This window comes from Megascapheus bottae, chromosome 15 (assembly GCF_031878675.1).
Source record: "Megascapheus bottae isolate mThoBot1 chromosome 15, mThoBot2.hap1, whole genome shotgun sequence".
In the NCBI taxonomy this organism is placed as follows: domain Eukaryota; kingdom Metazoa; phylum Chordata; class Mammalia; order Rodentia; family Geomyidae; genus Megascapheus; species Megascapheus bottae.
Window position 1 is genome coordinate 27,689,777 of NC_143523.1, and position 27,469 is coordinate 27,717,245.

At 36.9% G+C, this 27,469-nt stretch overlaps 1 protein-coding gene across 5 annotated transcripts in view; it reads right to left on the reverse strand.

Annotated features, from left to right (window-relative positions):
- The window catches only part of Exoc6 (exocyst complex component 6), a 135,023-nt gene that overhangs the window by 23,395 nt on the left and 84,159 nt on the right, over positions 1-27,469 (reverse strand). For 3 of the 5 annotated variants that reach the window (XM_090346251.1, XM_090346252.1, XM_090346253.1), the window contains exons 19-20: positions 19,679-19,820; positions 11,224-11,297 (exon numbers count right to left, since the gene is read on the reverse strand). In XM_090346251.1, coding sequence (XP_090202377.1) covers positions 11,224-11,297; positions 19,679-19,820 — 216 coding nt within the window. The remainder of the gene's footprint in view (positions 1-11,223; positions 11,298-19,678; positions 19,821-27,469) is intronic. The other 2 variants (XM_090346254.1, XM_090346255.1) reach the window with 1 other exon arrangement.

Here is a 27,469-nt window from a genome sequence, read left to right on the forward strand (position 1 = left end):
GGTGGAATGATTTTAAAAATGGCAAATAGGGGTTGGGGAGCTAGCTCAGTGGAAAAGTACTTGCCTAGCAAGTTTGCCTAGCTGAGTTTGGTCCTCAGCTGTGTGGGAAAAAAAGTGCTAAAGAATGATAAATGACACAGCGACACAGACTATAGTCTCCAATTATTTTAGGTCACATTTTTGGCAAGAAGGAATTTCTGGCTAGGAATTATACACAGAGCCTTGTACGTGCTATATACATTGAGCTATATCCCCAAACCCCATGCCCAATTAAATGAAGTCATATTGAGCGAATGAAAACTGGGATAAAACAAGTCAAGTTACAGATATTGATGAAAATAAATAAAAAGGCTGTAGATACAGCTCAGAGATAGATAGGGGTGTGAGGTGTGATCATCAGCACGTAACAAACAACAAACTAGGTAGGATTAACCTGACATTCAAAGTAATTCATATATTTTATTGGATCCAGAGGATCTTTCCCAGATACCATCAAGAAAATGAAACTTGTGGGGCCAGGAGTTTGGCCTAGTGGTAGAGTGCTTGCCTAGCATGCACGAAGACCCGGGTTCGATTCCTCGGTACCATACATATAGCAAAAAGCCGGAAGTGGTGCTGAGGCTCAAGTGGTAGAGTGCTAGCCTTCAGAAAGTCCAAGGACAGTGCTCAGGCCCTGAGCCCAAACCCAGGCCTGGCAAAAAAAAAAAAAAAAAAAAAAGAAAGAAAAGAAAAAAATGAAACTTGTATAGGATGACAAAGTAATTATTTTAAGTACAAAAAAAAGCAAAACCCAGGGGCCAGGAGTTTGGCTTAGTGGTACAATGCTTGCCTAATATGCATAAAGACCAAGGTTTTGATTCCTCAGTACTACATCTATAGAAAAAGCCAAAAGTGATGCTGTGGATCAAGTGGTAGAGCTCTAACTTTGAGAAAGCACAAGGACAGTGCTCAGGCCCTGAATTCAAGCCTCAGGTCTGGTAAAAATAGAAACAAACAACAACAACAAAAACAACTGTCAAAGAGCAGCAGGCACCAATAGTTTAGGCTGTAATCCTAGCAACTCAGGAGACTGAAATCTGAGAATCACAGTTCAAAGATAGCATGGGCAGGAAAATCAATGAGACCCATCTCCAATTAACTACTGACAAAGCCAGATGCAGAGTTGTGGCTTAAGTGACAGAGTGCTAGAGTTGAGGAGGAAAAAAAGAAAAGGCTAAGGGCAATGCCCAGACTCTGAGTTCAAGCTGCAGGATTGGCAAAACAAAAACAAACTGTGTTAGAGCCAGGTGTGGTGACATATGCCTATAATCTCGCACTTGGGAGGCTGAGGGTTAAAGGATTCATGGTTAGCCTGGGCTCTACAGTGAGCTAAAGACCAACCTGGACTGCATGGCTAGCTCTTGTCTCAAAAACAAAACAATAAAAATAAAAACAAAAAAGTATGCCAGAGATGTTAATAGGAAAAAGAACACTTTCAAGTTAAAACTCTTCTTAGTTGGCAGTGAGGCCATGCTATCAGGTAAAGGAACTCAACAGTACAAAGTGGTTTTTGTTCCACTATTCTTTTCTTTTTGTATCCCTAGGTGCTTACTTTACAGTGAACATGTAAAGTAAGCCAACTGGGCAAAAGAAATTTCTGTAGGTTTTACAGGATTTAACACTTTTTTCATTATACTTTTAATACCATTTAATAGTACTACTATTTTCTGTCTGGAAGTTCTGACTTTGTTTTAAGGCTCTTACTTCAGCAAGTATTAAATAAAGGTAAAATTATCCTGAAAAAAGGAACTGTATTTTCTTTGTTATACTCCAAGACATTTTTTTACAGTAAGTAGAAAAACACAGAACTCATTTTACCAAAAGTCATCCTAAAATTTTTTTCATCCCACTTTTAATATGTGACGTGTATTAGAAAAGACCAAATTCCAGTAATTAATATATTCTTTCTTTCTCTACAAGTATACACAATGCAGCTCAATACCAACAACTTAATAACTCACTAAAGAATCTGACAACTGTTTGGTTTTGAACGGCACATGAGCTGCTGTTTTAACTTCCTGCTTAAATCTTTTCATTCTTCATAAGCAATCCTGTGTTTCCATTTCATGCTTCTTAAAAACAAGTTATCTAGTATAACTGACTGACTGGTTTACTGCACTGAAGCAGCATTAATCCTCCAATAATTATCACCCTTCACAAGTCATTTAAATTCTTAAGACAAGGAAGGTCAACAAATTGTTCTTGAAAATGTACAATTTTTCATTGTTTTGTATCACATGTTTACGTATCTACTTACAAGCTTATTTGTTCGCTATTACAATCCTGTTTTAATCAAATGGTACTAGAAACTCCTACATTAATTTAAAAGTTAAATAAAGTCTAGTTTCAAATTGTACACTATAAAACACAGTTTTGCGGGACAGTAAAAAATTTTTGTTTGTGCAAAGTATTCAGCATCCAAATAGATTTGACAGAAAAAAATCTAAGATACACTTTTACTCCAGGACTTTTAACTTCTTCAATGTTGTAAAGAAACTATAAATTTAAAAGACAAGGACACGATATGTAGAAATTCCCACTCTATAGTCATAGTTTACTTTCTTCATGACTCATGTTCCAAATAACAGCTTAGGAATGCTCCTTTATATCTACCTTGCATTCAGTACAGATCACTTCATTAAAATATATAAAAGGTCCTGTGTTTAAATTCTAGTACCCCATCAGTCCAAAGTGTTTCATTATTCATAAAAGAATAGTTCTTTTACCCATAAAAGAAATTGACAAAAGTTTTTAGAAATAACTTACTGGTTTAGTAACCCCTAATGCCAACTAGAGTAAGTCAAGAAAGGTTGTTACATTTTACATGAGAAAGCCAAAAGTACCCCATAGATATACTTTCACCAGGAGCTGGAAGCATGGTGCTAGTGGTAGAGCTCATGAATAACAAGCATGGCCCTGAATTTAATCCCCAGAACTATCAAAGGCTGGGGCGGGGGCAGGGGCCTGGGGTAGACTCTCACCAAAAGTAAAACAGAAAAAAAAATAATAACTCCTAATGAAGTTACTGTACTGTTTTGTGTGTTGTCATATAGTGCTGCAGATTGAACTCAGAGCTGTATACATGCTCTCTAACACTGAGCTACAACTGCCCCCGTAGTGCTCTCTTTCCATGGATTTTGTGTGTATGAATGTGCGCGTGTCCTGAGACTTGAACTCAGGGCTTAAACACAAGCTTCTTCTATTTTTTGTTTTGTTTTGTTTTGTCTGCTACCACTTGAGCCATTGCACCACTGCCTGCTTTTTCTGTCTATGTGGTACTAAGGAATCAAACCCAGACCTTCATGCATACTAGGCAAACTCTCTACCACTAGCCACATTCTCAGGCCAGTCCTGGGCTTGAGCTCAGGGCCTGAGCACTATCCTTCGACTTTCTCAAGGCTAGAGCTCTACCACTTGATCCTCAGCATCATTTCTGGCTTTTTTCTACATAGGTGGTACCAAGGAATCGAACCTGGGTCTTCGTGAATGCTAGGCAAGCACTCTTACCACTTGGCCAAACTCTTGTCCCGCCCGCCCCCCCCCCCCGCCCGTTTTGAAGTAACATTTCTTGACTATTTGCCATGTAGCAGAAGAGTGCCGGCCATGGGCACAGCAATGAAGGAAAAAGCCTGGTCACTGTCCCACTGGGTTGGTAGTTCAGCTTTTCTTCTTTTTAGATTACCTGTGTTGTCATAGAAACTTTCTCTTGATTGCCTTATTTTAAGAAAGTCAAGAAACCTTTAATACAGTAAGAGTACACTTAGACTAGTATTTAAAAAAAAAACTAAAGCCAAAATTCCAATAAACTAACTTGCTACTTGCTTAAGAGGAAAAGGCACAAACCATAAAATCTAACTGTATAGTTAATGGGAGACAGAAGAAAACATCTTACTTATTAGATATTTGTGTGTTTATATATCTTACACCCTTATGCTTTACAACTCTTTTACATTAAGATGCTATGAGGTCATTTTTCAACAATCACTAGGTCAATTGAATAACTAAATGAAACATGAATCTTATACCTTACACCATGAATAAAATTAATTCTAGATGGATTATGGATTTCAAATCTAAATATGAATGGTAAAGTAATAAAGTTTTTAGGAGAAAACACAGGAAGATATTATACCAGGTACAAAGATTTTTTTTCCCTTTCGTCCATTGTGGGACTTAAACTCTGGGCCTTGGCATTATCTGTGACCTCTTCAACTCAAGGCTACTGCCCTAACCCTTGAGCCACAGCACCACTTCCAGCTTCTTGGAGGTTATTTGGAGATAAGAGTCTCACGATCCTTAGTACCTAGACTGGCTTTGAACCATGATCCTCAGATCTCAGCCTCCTGAGTAGCTAGGATTACAGGCATGAGCCACCACACCCAGCTAAAAGGATTTTTCTTCCTCTTCCTCCTCCTCCTTTTCCTCTTCCTCCTCCTCCTCCTCCTCCTCCTTCTCTTCCTCCTCCTCCTCCTCCTCCTCCTCCTCCTCCTCCTCCCCCTCTTCCTCTCCTTCTCCTTCTTCTTCCTGAGGGTCTTTGTGCATGCTAGGCAAGCACTCTACCACTAGGCCATTAGGCCATGCTCCTGGCCTGGACACTGTTCTTGAGCTTTCTCAAGGTTAATGCTCTACCACTTGAGCTACAGCACCACATTCGGCTTTTTCTGTGTATGTGGTACTGAGGAATTGAACCCGGGGCTTCCTACATGCTAGGCAAGCACTCTATGGCCATGCTCCCAGCCACCAAAGATTTCTTAAGCAGGAAATTAAAAGGACAACCATACGGGGAAACAATGGTAGAATTGATTCCATTATTGTATCAGCAGGGACTATATCTCAGTGGCAGAATGTTTGCCTATGCTATGTAAGGCTGTGGGTTTGATCATTAACAGTATAAAAAATTATTTTATCATGGGCAGGGAGTTTAGTCTAGTGGTAGAATGCCTGCCCTGGGTTCAATTTCTCAATACCACATAAACAGAAAAGGTCAGAAGTGGTGCTGTGGCTCAAGTGGTAGAGTGCTAGCCTTGAGAAAGCGCAAGGACAGTTCCCAGGCCCTGAGTTCAGTACCCAGGACTGGCACAAAAAATTATTTCATCAAAAAACACCAGAAAGGGCTGGGAGTTTGGCCTAGTGGTTAAAGTGCTTGCCTAGCATGCATGAAGACCCAGGTTCGATTCCTTGGTACCACATACATAGAAAAAAGCTGGAAGTGGTGCTGAGGTTCAAGTGGTAGAGCTCTAGCCTTGAGAAAGTCCAAGGACAGTGCTCAGATCCTGAGCTCAAGCCCAGGACTGGCAAAAAAACAAAAAACAAAAAACACCAGAAAACCAGAAGTGGCTCTGTGGCTCAAAGTAGTAAAGTACTAACTTTGAGCTAAAGAACTCAGGGACAGTGCCCAGGCCCAAAGTTCAAGCCCCATGACTGGCAAAAGAAAAAAAAAAAACAAACTTTCTTCTCTTCAAAAATTACTGTTACTGCTGGGTGCGGTGGCTCACTACTGTAATCCTAGCTACTCAGGAGGCTGAGATCTGAGGATCAAGGTTCAAAGCCAGCCTAGGCACTGAAGAAACTGAGACTTTTATCTCCAATTAACCACTAGAAAACTGGAAGTGGCGCTGTGGCTCAAGAGGTAGGGCATTAGTCTTGAGCTGAAGAGCTCAAAGACAACACCCAGGCCCAAGGATAGGATGGTAGCCTTGAGTTGAAGAGCATAGGGACAGCACCCAGGCCCAGAGTTAAAGCCCCATGACCCATCAAAAAAAAAAAAAATTACTGTTCCCAAAAGACACTGTGGGGTCCACTCTAAAATATAATGCCAGTATAAAATATGTTAGCCAATGCTGGGAATGTGGCAAAGTGGTAGAGTGCTTACCTAGCATGCCTGAAGCCCTAGGTTTGATTCCTTAGTACCACTTCAACAGAAAAGCCAGAAATAGTGCTGTGGCTCAAGTGGTAGAGTGTTATCCTTGAACAAAAGAAGATCAGGAACAGTGCTCAGGCCCTGAGTTCAAGCCCCAGGACTGACTGCCCCCCAAAAGAAAAGTTTGGGGGCCAGGAATGTGGCCTAGTAGTAGACTGCTTGCCGAGCATGCACTAAGCCCTGGGGTTTGATTGCTTGGTACTACATACACAGGAAAATCTGGAAGTGGCATTGTGGCTCAGGTGGCAGAATGTTTTATTAGTTACAAACTCATTTTTCAGTTGTATCATCAACCTACTGACATTTCTGCAGATGGTTCAAATAATCATCAAGACACTGTCAGATGAAGTCCAAGGAACTTCTCACAAAGTGAGAAAGGCTGCCTTAAGTAAGACTTAGGAGTGAAGCCACAGATGTTCAGTTTGAAAATTATACTCAAAATGAAACTATGTAGGTTAGAGAATTGAAAAAAATTTTACATCAACATTTTAAAAGTTTCAGTGATTAAAATATAATCTTTAATTACCTAGAAAATTCTGTTATATGGCATACTTCATTTTTCATTGATATTTAGTGAAATATTTCTATTATATTAAAAGTAAGTTATATCACTGAATACTGCATATTTTTAAAAGGTTTATCATAAAATATTTTCAAAATGTTAAGGCTTTTATATATTGTCAAAGAATTTTGCATACAGTATTTACCTGAGGCCCATTTCAAATATATGTAACAAAGATATCAAATATATGTAACAAAGATAGGTATTATATCAAAATCCACCATTTGTTTAGTAATTTAATTTCAGAAGTAAGGATTATTAGGGTAATGTTTTACTTGTAAAAAAATTACACATACAAATCATTTTCAAGTAGCAGTCTAAACTGATTGGCAGCACTTTCAGTAACAGTAGTGCAAATCCTCCCCATTGTCTATTTGGGTAGTAGGCCTTAAGATGTTGTTGAGATAACTGGATTCCATTAGCAAGTATGTGATTGGCAGGATGATAAAGTCTTTTCACTCACAGGTCAGCTATTTCCTTTTCTTGAGAGGAGAGCAATCCTGATGATCTATCTTTTAGCTATAGTCTCTTATGGAGTCCCAATTCTCTTGCCTTCAGCTTTGATATGGTTCTAACTGTCATCTTGTATCAGCTCATACTTGTCATCAACTCCTCTATTCAGTACAGCAAATATCAGGAGTTTGACCTCAGGGCAAAGTCCGGGTGGGCAGGTAAAATTGGACCACTGGACCTACTTCCTAATCTTTCATACCCAGCAATTCATGAAGCAGTATCAAATTCAAACTAAAAAACAAAAGCATGACCTCTCATAAGCACTATGAAAAGAGCTCTTTTGCCTTTCTAAGTATACTTGAAAAGAACTGTCAGCCATCCTATTAAGACAGAAATGGATCACAGACTAGGGGGAAAAAAAAGAAGGAAAAGTGCAGAAATTCAACTAAAATGTAAATAAAGGTATTAGCACCCCTTTATTTGTGGTAATATACTACTTCATATAAGTATAAAAATACTTTGTTATGATATATTTTATGAAGTTAGAAACAAAAGCACTATCAAAACCTTAAGACATCCTTATTTAAATAATCATTAAGATCTGATTCAAAAACTTTTATCATCTCATGTGAGATTTTTGTTTTCAAGACTACAATTTTTAAAATTCTTATATCTGGCATTTCATCACTTAAATGTGTGCAAATTAGTTTTTAAGCAAACCTAAGTGAAAAATAACTATTTGTAGTTTATTAAATCAAGCTACTGAAGTTAAAACATGTAAGTTATGGACAATATTCTAGCAGCAAAATACAAGAATTGTATTTTCTTATTTTAGAATATAAAAGTACAAAAAAATAGACAACATGGTTTTAATTCTCTTTTAAGACTAAAAATCGATATAATTAATCAGCCATTCACTTCTAGCACTACATGTATAGTACCATACTTAAAAATTTTATTTAATATTTATATAACTATCCATACAAATATTTGATTTTATTTTAAAAATGTATAGATTTAGGAGTGAGAATGTGGTTTAGTGGTAGAGTGCTTGCATAACATGCATGAAGCCCTGGGTTTTATTTCTCAGTATCATATAAACAGAAAAAGCCAAAAGTAGCACTGTGACTCAAGTGGCAGAAAGCTAGCCTTGAGCACAGAGAGGCTCAGGAGAGAGCCTAGTCCCCGAGTTCAAGCCCCAGGGCTGGAGAAAAGATTTTTACTTGCTGAGTGCCAGTGGCTCACCTGTAATCCTAGCTACTCAGAAGGATGAGTTCTGAGGGTTATGGTTCAAAGCTAGCCTGGGCAGAAAAGTCCTGTGAGACTCAAAAAAGCCAGAAGTGTGGGGAAGTGGGGCTGTGGCTCAATGGGTAGGACAGTAGCTTTGAGCTGAAGAGCTCAGAGACAGCACCCAGGCCCAGAGTTGAAGCCCCATAGCCCACCAAAAAAAAAAAAAAAAAAAAAAAAAAAAAAAAAAAAGCCAGAGTGGTACTGTGGCTTGAGAGGTAGAGCACTAGCCTTGAATACAAAGAAGCTCAGAGACAGCACCTAGGCCTGAGTCCAAGTCCAGAGGCTTAGATTTGAGGATCAAGGTTCAAAGCCTATCTGGGCCGGAAAGCCCATGAAACTTTTTTTTTTTTTGCCAGCCCTGGGGCTTGAACTCAGAGTCTGGGCACTGTCCTTGGCCTTTCTCAAGGCTAACATTCTTACCACTTGATCCACAGCACCACTTTTGGCTTTCTCTGTTTATTTAGTACCAAGGAATCAAACCCAGGGCTTTGTATAATCTAGGCAAGCACTGTACCACTAGACCACACTCCAACCCCTAATGAGATTCTTATCCCCAATTATCGCCAAAATGATAGGAGTGGCGCCGTGGCTCAAAGTGGTAGAGCGCTATCCTTGAGCTGAAGAACTCTGGAACAGCACCCAGGACCAGAGTTCAAGCCCTACAACTGCCCCCCCCCCAAAAAAAAATAAGAGAAGATTTTTAATTAAAAGTCTTTTAAATTATACTGTTAAGTGAAGTTGCACAGGACTTAATTTCTTCTAAGCACTCCCATCTGATATGTACATTCAACTAAAATGACTAGAGATTTTATCAATATTTATAAATATACCTTAGTGGTAATTTCCTAATGAGCTAAACACAAAAGAGCTGTCAAATGATGATTCTCTTTGAATCAAGGATTAAGAATTTAGTTGGCTTTGAATCAACTATCTGGTTAAATCACTGAATACAATTTTTCTGTCTGGGGATTAAACCTAGGGCCTTTTGCATGCTAATCAAGTGTTCTATCACTGCCTTATTCCCTAAGTCCCTTACTTCCAATCAGTATAATTTCTTAAGTTATGTGGCTCTTTTCATAATCCTACACAGTTGCTAATATAAAATGAGTCAACGTTATTGAAATTCACATGAGACAGAAAAATATTACAAGGTAACTTTCAAATTTCCTATGAGCAGATTATTCACATATAATGGCAAATATCTTCAAGTTATCTCTTAAATTTGCCCTTTAAATTGGGGAACATATTGTTGTTCTTACAACATAAAACATACCCAGTAAATGGCTATAGCCTACTTAAAAAATGAATAATATACAATGAAAACTCTTCTAACTTGTTGAAGAGCTCAAGTTGTCTGTATCTGATGTTCTTATTGAGGGAAACAGGTCTGTACAACAGAGAGAACCTCAAAACTAAATGGATTTACTGCCAATAAGAAAACTCCTGTGACAGAATAGAATGATAAGAGTCTGTTTTCTACTGCCTTCCTCAACTTAGCAAGGCTTCTCATTCACAGATCTAGGCCATCCAGCAGAGTATTCTTTGTTTGACACAGTATCAGAGCTTGACTTCAATCAGAAATAAGTGTGTTCAGTGTTTTACAAATATAACTAATTGACAGAAATGGACTTTACATTTCCCTTTTAAACCTGACTTGAGATATATCACTTATTTCTACACACTATTGTCTCAAAAGGATTCCCAGCCAGTCTATGGGTGTTGTTTCTCTAAAGAATTTTTTTTTTTTTGGTCAGTCATAGGGCTAGAACTCTGGGCCTGGGCCTGGGCCTGGGCCTGTCCCTGAGCTCTTCAGCTCAAAGCTACTGCCCTACCCCTTGAGCCACAGTGCCACTTCTTCTAAAAGATTTTTATACGCTATACTGTTTTTTTTTTTTTCTTCATTGCATTTGTATCTATTCAACCATGTCTCCTTTCTAACTAATGAATAAAGGTAGCTGATAAATACTTACCAGTACTAGCTAGGAATTAAAGCAAAGCATTTACTGAACTTATTTACTGAATTCTGATTTGAGTAACTGCTCAAGATGATCCTGCTGCTTAGAACCATTCAACAGAGTCTGCTCATACCAATTGTGGGGCCTCATTTCCACTCACCTCCATCCCCATCAGGAAATGGACACCATTAATACACTGATACCATGTGGTTTTATCTTAATTCAATTTCTACATGGCTCCTCTAGCCAAGAGCAGTAGCTACTCCTACTTGTCAATCAAGTACTCCTCAACCTTCCAATTGGGGTCAACCCTGTCTCCACAACCTAGAGTGGCTTTATTAAGCTTTAATTCTAGATTAAGAAAAAGGATAATGAAAAGGAAAAAAAATGAATAAGAACAAAATTGGAAAAAATATGACAACAGAGTAGAAATATCAGAGTTGAAAACTGAATAGAATGAGAAAATATCCACATCTGTTACTACCATCAATTTTCATCTATGACCAGAAAATTATTAAGAAATAACAAACATCAAGCTTCAGTAAACCAAAGTGCAAAGTATGTCCTTTTCAAATGTTCATTGTGAGAAGGTTGTGAAAAGTTGAGATATTTAATGAATATTGGTTCAGAAAAAAGTTACCAGGAGACAAGAGACTAAAACAAGAAAATTAAAATTCAAGGCCAGCCTGACAAAGGTCAGCCAGACTCTACCTAAAAAACAGAAACTGGGTAGACCATATACTTATGGTCCCAGCAACTCAGGAGCCCATAGTAGAGAGATCAGAGTCGGAAGATGGTCTGAGCAAAAGCTATAAGATCCTATCTGAAAAGTGCCTGGAGGCACCGTCCACATCCTTACCTAGTAACTGTAAGGCCCAGGTATAAAAAGAAAAGATAAGTTTCTAGAGATAGGCTATGTTTAATGAAACCAAGCATCCCTATAACATTAGAAATATTTTAAAAGGCAAGAAAAGGCAGCAAAAAGAGTATATGATTCCACTTACTTGTCTGAGATCAATGAATGCTAGTTGTAGGGTATCCCCTTGGAATCCTGGCACAGGCTCAGAACTGGCAAACACTATTAAAAATTAATAACAGTGAATTAGAACAACATTGCAAAATATGTAAGATTTAATTACTACATCTTTACTCATTAGAAATAGAATATTTACACACAACCTTTTCAAATGAAGACTTCATAACCTTCCATTTCTACTACTAAGAATAGTCTTCATATCCATTAGCACAAGTATTTTAATAATTTTAAACTTCTAATCTGCCATTTAATCACTATAATCTTTAATGATAATAAACTTAAAAGGGCTATTCTACATAAAATTCAAAAACAGTAATACCCTTTATTCAAAGATGTTTGATTTCTTTTAGCCTTAGGTGAATGATTATAGGAGCATTTTGAAACTATACCAATTACATGGATATCAACAAACACCTGCTTTGTTATGTAATATGTTCTATAAAAATCTATTATATAGCTAATGAAAATAAAAGGCAGACATCAAGGTTAAAAGTCAGCACCACAAGTAAAATGGTTTTTTTGTGTGCTTTTTTTGTTTTTGTTTTTGTGGGTCATGGGGCTTGAACTCTGGGCCTGGGCACTGTCCCTGAGCTCTTCAGCTCAAGGTTACCGCCCTACCCCTCCAGCCACAGCCCCACTTCCTGTTTCTAGTGATTAATTGAAGAAAAGAGTTTCCTGTACTTTAGTGCCCAGGCTGGCTTTGAACCACAATCCTCAGATCTCAGCTTTCTGAGTAGCTAGGATTACAGGCATGAGCCACTGCTCTCGGCTTAAAATGTTCTAAGTAGCAAAATCATGATGATTCATGTTTTAATTAACTTTTTCATAAAGAAATCCCATTTCTTTATGAGAAAACTACAGCCAGGGACATCTTCAGGCAAAATGAAAAATTTCAAAAGATTAGCTGGATGCAATGGCTTACACCAACCTTTTTTTTTTTTTTTTTTTTTTGGCTAGTCCTGGGACTTGAACTCAGGGCCTGAACTGTCTTGGGACATTCCTCAAGGCAAGTGCTCTACCACCTGAGCCACAGCACAACTTCTGGCTTTTCTATGAGGTACTGAAGAATTGAACCTGGGTCTTTGTGCATGCTAGGCAAGCACTCTACCACTAGGCCAAACTCCCAGCCTGAGTCAAAATATTTTTAATACTACTAACATAGCTTACTTAAAGACAATCCCAACAGTATTAGCTATTCTGAAGATAAAAGACTTCCAGCTCAAAAAAAAAATTCCAATATTTTTATGTGAAAGTTTCTCTGATAACAATACCTATATGGGCCAGGGGTTAGTGAATGGCACCTATGTTCCTAGCCACTCAGGAGGCTGAAATCCAGAGGACAGAGGTCCATAGCTAGCCTAGAGAAAAGGTCTGAGAGATTTCATCTCCAAAATAACCAGTAAAAAGCTAGACTGAACACATGTCTCCACTAGGTAGAGTGGTAGCTTAAGCAAGCTCTATGAGCATAAAGCCTGGAGTTGAAATCCCAGTACCAGTAAGAACTCCTAGACTCATTCTTCCTCCCCACGAATACCCTCATTTTCTTACAGAATATTCCAGAAATTATTTGTGAATTTAACTGAGTCAGTATTTTGGAAGCTATTTTAAATTTTGGCTGACACCACAATCTCAGGCTACTGTGTTTAAGTTTCAGTTTATTATGAAGGTATTAAAAATAAGTTTTCTAAGCCAGGCACGGTGGCTCACGACTATAATCCTAGCTACTCAGGAGGCTGAGTAGCTAGGATCGTGGTTCAAAGCCAGCCCAAGCACTAAAGAACATGAGACTCTTATCTCCAATTAACCACTAGAAAAGCAGAAGTGGTGCTGTGGCTCAAGGGTAGGGCACTAGTTTAGCTGAAGAGCTCAGGGACAGCACCCAGGCCCAGAGTCAAAGCCCAACAACCACCACCAACAACAAAAGTTTTCTAATCCTGGTTTTGGTGACTCACTCCTATAATCCTAGCTACTTAGGAGGCTGATATTTGAGGATCACAGTTTGAAGCCAGCAGAGAGATGGGGCTGTGGCTCAAATGATAGTGTGTTAGCCTTGAGAACAAGAATCTCAGGGACAGCACCTAGGATCTAAGTTCAAGCCCCAGACCAGCAAACATTCACACAAAAATTTTCTATGGCTGTTTCTAGTTTCAAACCACAATTGTAAATGCTATCTCAGTTTTTTTTCTAATCACCACATACACATACACACTTAAAGATTTCCTAACATAACTTGATTCATATACTATGCATAAAAAACCGCTCGATTTCAATTATATTTGTAGTTATTATCTATTTAATGCCAGACTTCTTTTCTGCATTTTCTTTGGTTATTTTGAAAAAAAGTTTTGTTATGTAGACTAAGCAGGCCCCAAACTCTTAGGTTTTCCTGTCTCATCCTCCCTTATTTTATTTTCTGACCATTATAAATATGCATTTTTTTTCTTTTTCTTTCTGTTAGTCCTAAGGCTTGAACTCAGGGTCTGGGTTCTCTCCCAAAGCCTTTTTTTTTTTTTTTTTGCCAGTCCTGGGCTTGGGCTCAGGGCCTGAGCACTGTCCTTGGACTTTCTCAAGGCTAACACTCTACCACTTGAGCCTCAGCACCACTTCCGGCTTTTTTCTATGTATGTGGTACCGAGGAATCGAACCCCGGTCTTCATGCATGCTAGGCAAGCACTCTACCACTAGGCCAAACTCCTGGCCCTCCCAAAGCCTTTCTATGCTCAAGGTTAGCACTCTACCACTTGAGCTACAGAACCACTTCCAGCTTTTTCTGTGAAATCAAATCTAGGGCTTCATTCATGCTATGCAAGCACTCTACCACTAAGCACAAGCCCAGTCTGCCTGCCCTCCTCCCTCCCTCCCTCCTTCCCTTTCTTCTCCTTCCTTCCTTCCCCCCTTCCCCCCTTCTCATCCTTATCCTGGAGCTTGAACTCAAAAACTGGATATTATCCCTGAACTTTTGTGCTCAAGGCTAGTGCTCTATCACTTTGAGCCACAGTGCTACTTCCCAGGCTAGCTTTGAACCATGATCCTCAGATCTCAGCCTTCTGAGTGGCCAGGATTTCAGGTGTGAGACACTAATACCTGGCCTACCCATTGTCTTTCAGTTTCTTTTTTTAACTTCTGTATTGTTAAGTCAGGTTGTAAGTACAATGTATCTTGATCTGTGTTATCACTTCTGTCATTCTTCCCCATTTCCCCTTACCATCCCTACCCTCATGTAAAGTAGCTCAATTTTTTCATAATGTACATTGAATACAATTACATTTGCTCACTCTTCCTCCCACTATTTGTGGCTCCCTTATTTTAGAACAGGGCATGTAGATGATAGATCCTAAAATCTTCTAATAAAAGAGACAGCCCCTTTGAAATACCACCAAAAGTGTTCTAAGATCTTAGTACAGAAGTCATCCACTTCTTCATTTTATACAGTAGAACAATTAGAGAGAGGTGATCTCACAGAGTCACACAATTAAATCAGGCTTCCTAGCATTCAATCCATTGATCCAGAATCTGATTAAGTATTAAGCCCCTCAGTGAAGAATAAATTAATTCCGAGGAGGTAAATTATCATCCAGGCGTGATAATAAATATATAATCTAGCTTGCTGATTAGATCTAGAATGACACTGTCCAATGGAACTTTCTAAAATAATGGAAATGCTCTGTACTATATAGATCAGAATTTTAGTGCTACTTAAAATCAGTACAAGCTGTGAGCAGTGGCTCACACCTGTAATCCTACCTTCTCAGGAGGCTGAGCTCTGAGGATCACAGTTCAAAGCCAGCCTGGCACACAAGTCCTTGAGACTCTTATCTCCTATTAACCACCTGAAAATCAGAAGTGGCACTGTGGCTCAAGGGGTAGGGTGATAGCTTAGAGCTGAAGAACAAAGGGACAACACCCAGGCTCTGAGTTCAAGCCCCATGACTGACAAAAATAAAATAAACACAGAAGGAACTGTCTTTGAAAAGCCTGGACTAAGTATAAAGTGGTCTTCAATGTAAGACAGAGAATGCATGTTAATTATAATGTAGACACAAAACCCATACATACAGGGCAGACAGACTCATGAGTGGAGAGGAGACTTTACTGGACTATCAAGAATGATAGACCAAAAATTTGACAAAGACTGCATGAGAAAATGCGAAACCTAGGCTAAAGTCTCAAGACCTTGTAGATGACAAAGGCAAGTAATATAACATAGAAGTATTTTACAACTACATAAATGACTAATATGAATATAAATAGTGAGATACACTATGCTTCATGGAGCTTGAACTCAGAGCCTGAGCACTGTCCTTGGGCTTTTTCCTCAAGGCTAGCACTCTACCACTTGAGCCACAGCACCATTTCTAGCTTTTTCTATGTATGTGGTACCGAGGAATTGAACCTGGGTCTTCGTGCATGCTAGACATGCACTCTACCACTAGGCCAAACTCCTGCCCCCTGTACTTCAATTTCTCATATCAGAAGACTTAAAATAGCTAGGTGATACCCAAATTTTGGCATGAACCAGATTTATCATTAAAAGGGATGACTACAGATGCCACCTAGTGGTTTTCCTGATGGAGTCAGGAGTGAGAATTTTTTATTTACTTAAACTTATTTGGTTACATGTGGCTGGTCAGTAGTAGGATGCAAACCTTTAGGACATTTATTATTCTGTTTCTATATAACATAGCAACTAGCATTTTTTCTCTTGTAAGTAAATATCATAAAATTATCCTCAATCAAATATTTAGGTGGTATTAAAGCTAGGCAGAAATTCAGGCATCAAAACAATGTAATAATATTCAGCTTACTTTAAATATGACATAGAAATATTTTCCTCCTACCATCCACATAATTTTCCCTTAATATTTCTATTTGGAGTTATAGTTATTTTTCAAAAATGAAATTGGAAACCCTAAGGTCATAATCTATAAAAAGAAATTCTTTTCAAGAGGGTTCTTTCTTTCTTTGTGGTGGGTTAAGTCTTTCTCCAAAATGAAGAAAGAACAGATCTTCAGATGTAGAGACTGATCTATTCCTCAAAAATTCACCATTAAAACAGTTATCAATCTAAGCATGATAGTACATCCTTATAATGCCAGCCTCACAGGAAGGAGAGGCAAGAGGATAATAGGTGTGACACCAGATAAGGCAATTTAATGAAACCCTATCTCAAAATAAAAAAATAAAGGATTGGCAACATAGATCAACGGAGGCTCATTTGCCTAATATGTGAAATCTTTCTGGGTTTGATCTCCATACAGAAGTATCTTCTTTATATCAGCTGCCAGACTTTCCAATCTGGAGCTTTTCTAGTATCTCTGAGTTTCAGACATTAAATTCTTAGCTGTGATATAGAAATTGGATACTCAAATATAAAACTAAGAATATGGACCCTTGAGGCTTACTGAGAAAAGTATTTTGTGACTGATAAAAAGCCAGAAATGGTGCTGTAGCTCAAGTGGCAGGGCACTAGCCTTGAGCAAAAAGTGTCCAAGGTCAGTGTCTAGGCCCTGAGTTCAAGCCCCAGGACTGGTGCATGCATATATATATATATATATATATATTTCAGAGGTAACTTTGTAATGATGTGGCAAAAGATAGTCAAACCAGTTGTAGAAAACTCAGAAGATGTAAGAGCAGTTTTCATGTAATTCTCTTATGGATGAAGATTTGATTTGATTTTTTTCCTTTTTATGATTCTATAGCTGTTAGGCTGCCCCCTATTCACAGGTGATCAGATGAGAAGAGATGATTGAGAGCTAATAGCTAGTATGTATTTCACTTGACAAGCCATGTGCCATGGTAGGAGTTGAGACCATATGGGAAAGTATGAATGTTTATCTAAGACATACAAAGAACACAACCCTTTAGGACTGGTTTTTGTTTTCTGTTCTGGGGCTTAAACTCTGGGTGTTATCCCTGAGCCTCTCGGTGCTCAAGACTAGCACTCTGCCACTTGAGCTACAGTACTATTTCTGGCTTTTTCTGTGTATGTGCTACTGAGGACTCAAACTCACAGCTTCATGCATGCAAGGCAAGTACTTTACCACTAAGTCACCTTCCCAGCCCCTATGAGACTGTTTCAGTAAGAGTACTTCTGATTGGCAAAAAGGTACAATATAATATATTGTATAAGGTATAATATAATATGTTTAAAATAACGATAACTATATTATATATTAAATTCTATATAAAGTATGTACAATAATTATATATATTATATAATTATGTATAATATAATATATATTATAAAGGTATAATATAATATATAATGGTGACTCTAACCCTAAGATAAAACTTGATCAACTAAAAGTTAACAATAAAGTAGTTTTAGCTCAATGTAATCTATTGACAGATAATCATAGGAAATGTATTATATGCAAGTACATTACATGAAGAATAGCTAATCCTCTATAAATTGGACAATTCCACAGCAGGGCTATCTGAGAGAAAACTTCAGAGTGGAAGAGTATATGAGCCACGTGTATTACCTGGTATTGGGGGTGGGAGAAAGTGAGTTTTTAACTTCTAGTATTCTATGTCTAAACTACCTTCCTATCTTCTTCTCCATCTCTCAGCTGATTCCCATGATGTCCACAGTTCCTTGCACAACAGTTTTACAAGCACTCTAGCCTTTCATCTACCTAGCCAAATTTTCTTCCTTGTTCCTTTTCTTCCCTTTTCTCTCTGCTGCAATATGAAGAATGCTTTTGTGTTCATCTGAGAATTAACTTTGTATTTTAAAACTGCTTTCTTCCACATTTAAAGAATTACTTTAAAAAGGGTTAAAAGTAAGCCGGGTTTGTGACTTAGCAGTAGAGTGCTTGCCTAGCATGCATGAAGCCCTGGGTTCAATTCCCTGGTTCCACAAACACATAAAAAGCTGGAAATGGTGTTGTGGCTAAAGTGGTACAACACTAGTCTTGAGAAAGCCCAAGGACAGTGTCCAGGTCCTGAGTTCAAGCCCTAGAACTGGCAAAAAAAAAAAAAGGTTAAAAGTTATTTTTATTTTTAAAACTCTCTTCTTGGGGCCAGGAGTTTGGACTAGTGGTAGAATGCTTGCCTACCACGCATGATAACCCAGGTTTGACTCCTCAGTACCACACATACAGAAAAAAGCCAAAAATGGTGTTGTGGCTCAAGTGGGAGAGCTCTAGCCTTGACAGTGCTCAGACCCTGAGTTCAAGCCCCAGGACTTGCAAATAAAAATCCAAAAAATAAAAACAAAATTCTCTTCTCATGCTTATTAAACTTAAGTTCTGTTTTTTTTTTTTTTGCCAGTCCTGGGCTTGAGCTCAGGGCTTGAGCACTGTCCTTGGACTTTCTCAAGGCTAGAACTCTACCACTTGAGCCTCAGCACCATTTCCGGCTTTTTCTATATATGTGGTACCAAGGAATCGAACCCGGGTCTTCGTGCATGCTAGGCAAGCACTTTAACCACTAGGCCAAACTCCCGGCCTTAAGTTCTGTTTTTACATGATCAAAGATATGAGTCAGGATGCATATTTCCTTTACAACAGAAAAGGACTTCATTTATGTTCTGCTACTTAAAGTAAAAGACACCTTTTTGCAAGAGAACACTTAATATTGAGAGGTAGAAAAATAAACAGGAAAATGTAATTGATCAATTTGTTTGCTCAGTGAGTAGAGAATGTATGGTTCTATATTAAGAAGAGAAGTAATAATCACAGGAATATATGATAAATAGTAAGAGACAGAGCCAACCAAAGGCAAAAATCTTCAAGGAAGCCAAGTTAGCTCCTATGGCTTGCTTCTAAGTTTTTGTTTCTTCTCTATTATCTCCAGTGCCAGAATCTTAGTTCCTACCAGGCTAGGGTTTATCCTTCTTGCACTTGACTGCAGACTTCCTTAACTGAACTAAATCAAACTCAGGACTTCTTTTGGTTTTCTCCAAGATAGCAGTTATTTTAAAAGGAGACTTCAGTAATTCTATCCAAAGGAGTGACTAAAAGTGGAAATTATCCTACAGCAGGACAACAAAACAAAGCTGTAAGATAAATATGCTTTTCCTTAAGAATAGTTAGACTACAGCCTGGCGCAGTGGCTCACATCTGTAATCCTAGCTACTCAGGAGACTGAGATCTGAGAATCAAGGTTCATTGCCAGCCCGGACACTAAAGTCCCTAAGACTCTTATCTCCAATTAATCACTAGAAAATGGGAAGTGGGGTTGTAGTTCCAAGGTGGTAGCCTTGAGCTGAAGAGCTCAGGGACAGTGCCCAGGCCCAGAGTTCAAGCCCCATTACTGACAAAAAAAAAAAAAATCACTGTTTAGGACAAATATTTTATATATACAAATCAAATATTTATACTGAGTTCTGAGAAAAAGTTTTTCTTCTATATACATTTTTTCATATTTAAATACAAATTCCTAGAAATGTGTGAGTTAACCAATATAGTACTTACATTCACACTGTATGACATCTAAGTTAAATTGTTGAACAGCTCCCATGCTTATCTGTTTTAATTCATTGTCCAATAGCATCTGCATTAAAGATGTTGACAGATGCTGGCAGGCTGACATGCAAGCTGTCTGGGCAACTTTCCCCTATTTAAAACAAACAACCAAACCCAAAACACAGATAAGCAAGCATAGAAAACCATCGTAAAATGCCACAAAAATTATGTACTTGCCATTCTTTTTGCTGCCACAATAGTGATGATTGGCTTCTCTATTTCTGCATTTTGAATGGTGATGCCTTTGTACTATGGGAATTAAAATTCCTCTTTCTCAGGATATAATATCATTAAAGCACAAAAGAAAATTAAAATATACGTTTAAAATATCATTATTATAGCAAATCTCTTGAAATTTCTCAAACATTTTTAATTATGCCAGGCAGAATAATGCATACCTTGTAATCCCAGCACTCTGGAGGTGAAAGCAAGAAGATCACAAGTTTGAGGCTAGCTGGGGCCATACAGAAAAACCCTATGTCTCAAGAAGCCAAAATAAATAAAATATCTTATTTATGACATAAAATCACAGTCATGTTGACAAAACATCCTTATAATACAAAGATCCTTTTTGTATATTTAAGGAAATTAAAGGTGTAATTTAGATTATTATTTAGATTTGTACATAAAGCCTCAAGTATACTTTGAGTCCTAAGTCCTACTCAAACTCTTAGTCTGTTACATAGTTTTTATTAGTGATGGAGAAAAGGAGGAATATGACTTCAGATTCACCTGTTTTTAATCAAATTCACACTGTATTTAATTTCAAAAAGTCTTAAAATTCACCTGATTATTTAGAAATACATAGTTAAATAAACTGAAAATGCTGTGGGTTTCATTCACTATAATATAGAACACAGTTAAAAAATATTTCTACCACAATAAACTCCTAAAATTCTATAGGAACTGTTATTGATAATCTTGCATTCTTAAAAATAGCATTTCTTTTTTTTGCCAGTCTTGGTGGTTGGACTCAGGGTCTGAGAACTGTCCTTGGGCATTCCTCAAAGCTGGTGCTCCACTACTTGAACCAGAGCACCATTTCTGGCTTTTTCTGTGTATGTGGCACCAAGGAATTGAACCCAGGGCTTTGTGCATGCTAGGCAAGTACTCCAACCACTAGGCCATACTCCCAGCCCCCAAATAATATCTTTAAAAAAAATTAGCCCATTGAATATGCAGCTGAATCACAGTACCACATCATTTTAGTATAAATCGTTTCTTAGATCAAGCTTTGCAGGAGAAGCTTTTAAAATAAAAGTATTAAGGTAGGCGCTGTTGGGCTCACGCGTATAATCCTAGTTACACAGGAGGCTGAGATATAGAGATTATAATTCAAAGCCAGACCTGGCAGGAAAGTCCTTGAGACTTTCACCTCCAGTTAACCAGCAAAAAAAAAAAAAAAAAAAAAAAAGACAGAAATATGGCTCAAGTGGCAGAATGTGAGCCTTGAGAGAAAAGCTCAGGAACAGCACTTAGGCCCCTAGTTCAAGCCCCATGAGAGACACACAAAAAAAGAGAAAGTAATGAAAGACTCTCTTAAGGAGAATTTTCCAGTATAATACTGCTCATAGGGTCACCCTCAACTGACAATTATGTGATTTGATAATGGACTGACTCCCATCGTAGAGCTCAAAGGTTTATGTATATAGTTAGAGAAAATGACATTTAGAAGACATATTTTGCTTCATTTCCATTAACACATATTTACCAAGTGATATAATGATAATTATGTTTCTCTTACTCACCACAAAGATCAATAAAGCTACAATACCATGAAAAATACCTCCCAAATAATGCTATAACTTGCTAGTACAAAAGCATTTATGTGGCACTGATTTGAAAAGGACATGAAATATATTTTCCTGATGTTTATTAGGCTATTCTTTACACAATAAAAATCAGACTAGAACCAAGGAATTTTATTAGGAGTCTTTACAATTAGAGACCATACACAACTACATATTTGAAAATGGAATGTCAATTTCTCAATCAAAAACTTAAGAGATAAAAGCCAATGAAAACAATATATTTGACAGATACTGATGAACTGCCAAAAAGGAATGTCAGAAACAATGAAAAACCCAGCATGCTTCAAAAATCCCCTAAACCCAAGAAGAATTAGTCTAGGAGACCTGCAGCTCCATTCCCCAAGCAGAATAATATCAATATGAATGGGGGTGGTAGTATAAAAGCAGAAAAGGGAGAAATCAATGGCATGTTATTTAATACAATGTACTAGGCTTAAAAATACTTAACGGAAATGTCATTTTGACTTAATGGCAGTATATTTTAGTTTAGTATAATTCTCCATCAAATTAGCTCTATACTACCAGTATAATGTACTAATTGCAAAAGCAGGTCAATAAGTTGCCAAGATTCATTAGATCATTTTCATAAACAAAGTACAAAGTAATGGGAGAGGTACTGTTTTTAGAAAACTTTAAAAATTCAACATGGGCTTGGGAGCTATAACTATACAGCAATAGTACCTGGTCCTGAAAATGGTGGCAGGATACAGGCTATTCTGTAAGTTGGATGGAAATTCTCAATGAAAACAGTCACAAACTTAGCTCTTCTATGTAAATAACATGTAATAATAAATTTATAACACTAAATTTCTTTTAAATATATTAAACATAGATTTACTATTTTCAACAATACTTTTTTGTCTTGAAAATGAACCAACACTGACTTTATTTTCACTTTTTTTGCTATTATAAAGGTGATATACAGAGGGCTTACAGTTACACAAGTCAGGTATTGTCATTTCTTTTTGGACAATGTCATCCTTTTCCTCCTATCATTCCCAGTCAACAATACTTTTTTTTTCTTTTTTTGCCAGTCCTAGGGCTTGAACTCAGGGTCTGAGCACTGTCCTTGGGTTTTCCTCAAGGCTAGTGCTCTACCACTTGAGCCACAGCACCACTTCTGGCTTTTATTATGTATGTGGTACCAAGGAGTTGAACCTGGATCTTTGTGCACGCTTGGCAAGCACTCTACCACTAGGCCAAATTTCTGGCTCTTCCCAGTCAACAATACTTTTAAAGATACATGTAATATAAAATTTTCAAACAAAATACTATCTATACATCAAAATTTAAGTTAATAGTATGTGTTCAAATTCACCAAATTTTAATGTTTTATCCTGGAAGATTACATATTACTAATTTTTAATGTGTCATTTCTACCTCCAGACTGTGTAGAACCATTTTCCAATTTCATCTGATGCTAATTTTTTGAGAGAACACCGTTAATGTCGCCAAAGTCTGCATACCCCAGTTTATTACACATTTCACTATTACCAAAAAATTTCACCTGAGAACTATTGTGCTATTATTGTTGCTTTCTAACATAAAAAGTCTAAATACTTTCACAATTATCTTTAAAAATATGATCTTCATTAAAAACTATGCTCATTTTTACATAACAAAGCCAACACAATTAAGTAACAGAAAATATTGCATATTTAAATTTTAAGTACCCAATCATTTCTCCTGTCATCTGAAAAATTGCAAGAATTACACTTTTTTCTCTTTAACCAAGTTCACTAAGTAAACACCTGCTAAACTTTTTAACGATACCTACATTTTTTTTTGCTCTGCTTTTTTAACAATTTTGCTGAAAAACAACTTGCAAAGAGAGAAAAGTCTTACACAAACTTCTTATATTTCAAAGGAACTTGCAAAAGAGAATCTGCTGACATATTAGATCCTTTTTGCATTACCCCAAAGCTTTTCTTCTAAGAACAATTGTGGTAAAGAGACATTTGGCTCCTAGGAAATTCCCAAAGGGTCAACCATATGCATCCTTCCATGGCACCTTCTCAGTGCTGCTTTCTACATTCATGACTCAAAAGCAGCTTTCATCATTTACTTGTGTGTCAGTCAATATGATTTATGGACTGCATTCAACAAAGTCAAAGCATATAGAATGAGAAATATGACTACAATCTGCTAATTTGTTTTGTATTGAGCCATTTAAGAGTCAAAGACCTAATGTCAGACTGAGACCAGCAACACAATTAACCAGCCGGTGACAGATTCATCCATCCTCCCTGCCAGGCTGTGCCAATCAAAGACAGCATGAGGCAACATTTGGTGAAATCAGTAAGAAAACTCATTCTCTAAGTAACCTATGTGAGACCTTGATTGACAGTTTTTGAATTTAGTTTGTGGAACACAGCCACTCTTTACCCAATAGTCCCTCACTGCAAGCTGTGAAATAAGGCTTTTAATGCCAATCACAAAAACAATAAACCACTAACCACTAGCTTCAGTCTAAAAGGCATAAAAAGAACCCACCTCCGTTTATGTTAGACAAAAATTTCAAAATACCTTATTATTTTAGATTAATCTAAAGATGCTTAAGTTTCTTTTGAAACATCATGGAATAACATGGTAACAAAACTACAACATATGTTATTAGCTTATGGATTAACTTATTTCAGTTTCAAAGTAACATTTCATAGATCTCTAATATAATGGAGAAAATGCTGAAATATTTAAAAACCAATTTGGAACCTTACATTTTCAAGTTTTCATTTGAATTTTTTAAAAAAATTGTTACAACAGTAATAGTCTGAACAAACTTTTCAAAGTACTTTTAACATTCTTAAGTAGTTAAAATGTAAAAACATGCTCTTGAAATAACACCATTCTTTATGCATTGGTATACTGTTCCTCAAGGATTCCAGAAGTCTATTTTCTTTATTTATAACCCCACCAAAAAACACCACATTTTTACTTAAGTAAAAAAAGAATATAGATGTAAAATATTACTCTTTAAATTGATAACAGGCTTTGTCTTAAAAGGTTACATAACCCTTCTCAAGGGAAAAAAAAAGGAAAGCAGTCATGCTCCAGTTGAAAATAAAACCTAACATTGGTAAGTAGATATACTGATTCTGATCCTACTTTTAAAGTTATTTAAATTAGTAATTTAATACAATTAAATTACAATTTAATACAAATTTGCTGTCTCTAAGGTTGCAGTTGTAAGAGTGTGAAACAGTCTTTTCAAAGACAAAAAGAGGAAGGAAAGACTCTTAAGCCATAACGTATAACACAATTGAGCCACAATGTTAAGTATACAGACTGAAAGAAATCTTTCATCAAATGTGGAGTAAACATGAAAGCAGAAATAAGACTCAATTGAAATATAAATAAGGACGCAGGGGCCAGGAATTTGGCCTAGTGGTAAAAGGCTTTCATAGCATGCACAAAGACCCCAGTTCAATTCCTTAGTACCATATACATAGAAAAGCTGGAAGTAGTGCTCAAGTGGTGGAGCGCTATCCTTGAGGAAAAAGCCCAAGGACAGTGCTCAGGCCCTGAGTTCAACTCCCTCAAGAAAAAAAAAAATTTGAAAAATAAAAAGGATGCATAGTTGAAAAGTTGAAATTTTAATTAAAAATGTAACATTTCTTCTATTTTACATAAGAACCATTGGTCCAAAAAGTCTCAGATGTATGAAACAATATCTTATTAAGAATATAAAAATATTATTAAATCAGAAAAAAAAACAAGAATCTTGGCGAAAAATGTGAAATTTTCCCTAAGATGATTTCACAAATGTATGATTCCTTTCCTAGTAAATTTTCTAACTCATCACTCAACATAACACTCAAACGTCTCAAATTCCTAATGCAGAATGAATGAGTTATGAAGGTTTAAATATCAAGATACATTCCTTTTTTGAGTTTTAATAACTTTGATACTACCTTAAAGACAGAATTTTAAGGTTATGCCCCAAAATTCATAGGTCTATCAAAAATATGCTCATTTTAGTACTCCCAACATTTTCCCAAATACCTTTTGACATTTCTGTTTCTCACACTTGCTTTCTATCTTCATCTAATTACTGATATCACTTCAAGAAATTGGTTACCACATCAATTAACCACAATCCCCATAATCAACTACAAATCCCTCCTCTGACTTAGGTTTATAACAGTTTTCTCTCAAGTGAGGAAGCAACATAAATGTTTGCTCTAGAGGGGGAGGTAAAAAGGCAAGGAAGGAGAAAGAGGAGGAAAGAAAATAGAACATAATCATCTTAAAACTGAAATAAAATGTTTTTCTAATGTAAGAGAGCATTTGGGCTACCAGTAATACATTCCTATTTCCCTCAAAACTTCTTTATTACAATCATAGACTTCATCAAACTTTGGCAGGCTTTTAAAAACAAAACAAAAAAGAAAAACAGTCCTTTGAACATCGATTTAGATGGCAAAGAGAATTCACATTTTTAGCTCACTGGTAGGATCACTGCTGCTGCTGTCATGGCAGGCCCATGTATCTTCAAAGTCACCCCAAATTGAGTAGGCAGAAAGAAAAACACAGATAAGCAAAGCAGTAAAAGTCTAGCAAAGTCAAAGTTTTGAAGAAATGCCTCTGCATTTAGAAGTGATTAAATATTAATGGGCTGTAACTCTTCTTACTCGACAAAGGATAAAAGCAAGAGAAATTAGAGGAGGTTAATTTTACTTGTAATTGAATCTTACTATCATGGCCAATTCACATGTTGAAAACTGAAATATACTAGAAGCCATTCTTAAAGCAATAACTATGATAGTTGTATGCTATGCCCTTATTTCTTTTCTTCTTTTTCTTATCCTAATTTCTTTATATAAGCATCCAGATCTGAGAGTTAGGGCTATATAGTAATGAAAATTTAATATTTCATATCCCTAGTTTTACATTTACAGAGAAATTGCCAGAATATCAAGGTGATTTCCACATAATGGTTAATAAATTAGACAAATTCCACTCAAATGAACCTTCTCTCTATTTTTAATACATACTGATACTGGTATAAGTCTTTGTCATTCAAGGATTTATGATTCTTTTTTTTCAAGTCCTGAGGCTTGAACTCGGCCTGAGCTCTGTCCCTGAGCCTCTCTGTGCTCAAAGCTAGCGCTCTATCACTTGAGCCACAGTGCCATTTCTGGCTTTTTCTGTTTATGTGGTACTGAGGAATTGAACCCAGGGCTTCATACATGCTAGGCAATGATTCTACCACTAAGAGTGTGTCATACATGCTAGTTAAGCACTCTACCACTAAGTCACATTCCTAGCCGGAGTCAATCTTTTGAGAGTGATTCTGAGAGTATAGTACAAGAAATGTATCATTTCATGAGGCATACATTTGAATGACATGTTATATAAAATAGAGTAAGGAGACCATTGTCCAGAGACTAGGTATAGTCAAAGTCCTCATTTCTCCAATTAAATGTGGTATAGTTATCTTCTGTTAGTTGATATTGATAAAGAAAATCCCATTAAGATATATGATTTTAAATTGCATCTTCTGATGGGACATCTTTACCTTCAAATTCTTATGACAAAGGCTTTCTAGACAGGCTTTTTAGACACAAGTCTAAGCCCTAGATTATGAGAATAGGGTGGTATAGATATTATTAAATCACCCCTTTTTAGACACAATTCTAAGCTCTAGATTATGAGAACAGAGGTGGTATGGATATTATTAACTCACCTCCAGTGTGAGAGAAATGCAGGGTGGATTTTAAGAATAAGAGAAATACATCAAAAGAAGAGAGGTATATATTAAAACAAAACAAACTCAAAGAACAGGGAGGAAGATGATCAAGGTAGACTATCCTTTTTATCTAAGAATAACTTTCTACATGACAGTCCACAAAGTTCTGAATGAAGAATAAATCCTTACAGACATCTACTACAGATCTTTGCCAGCTACTAATTCTCTTACTTCCAAAAC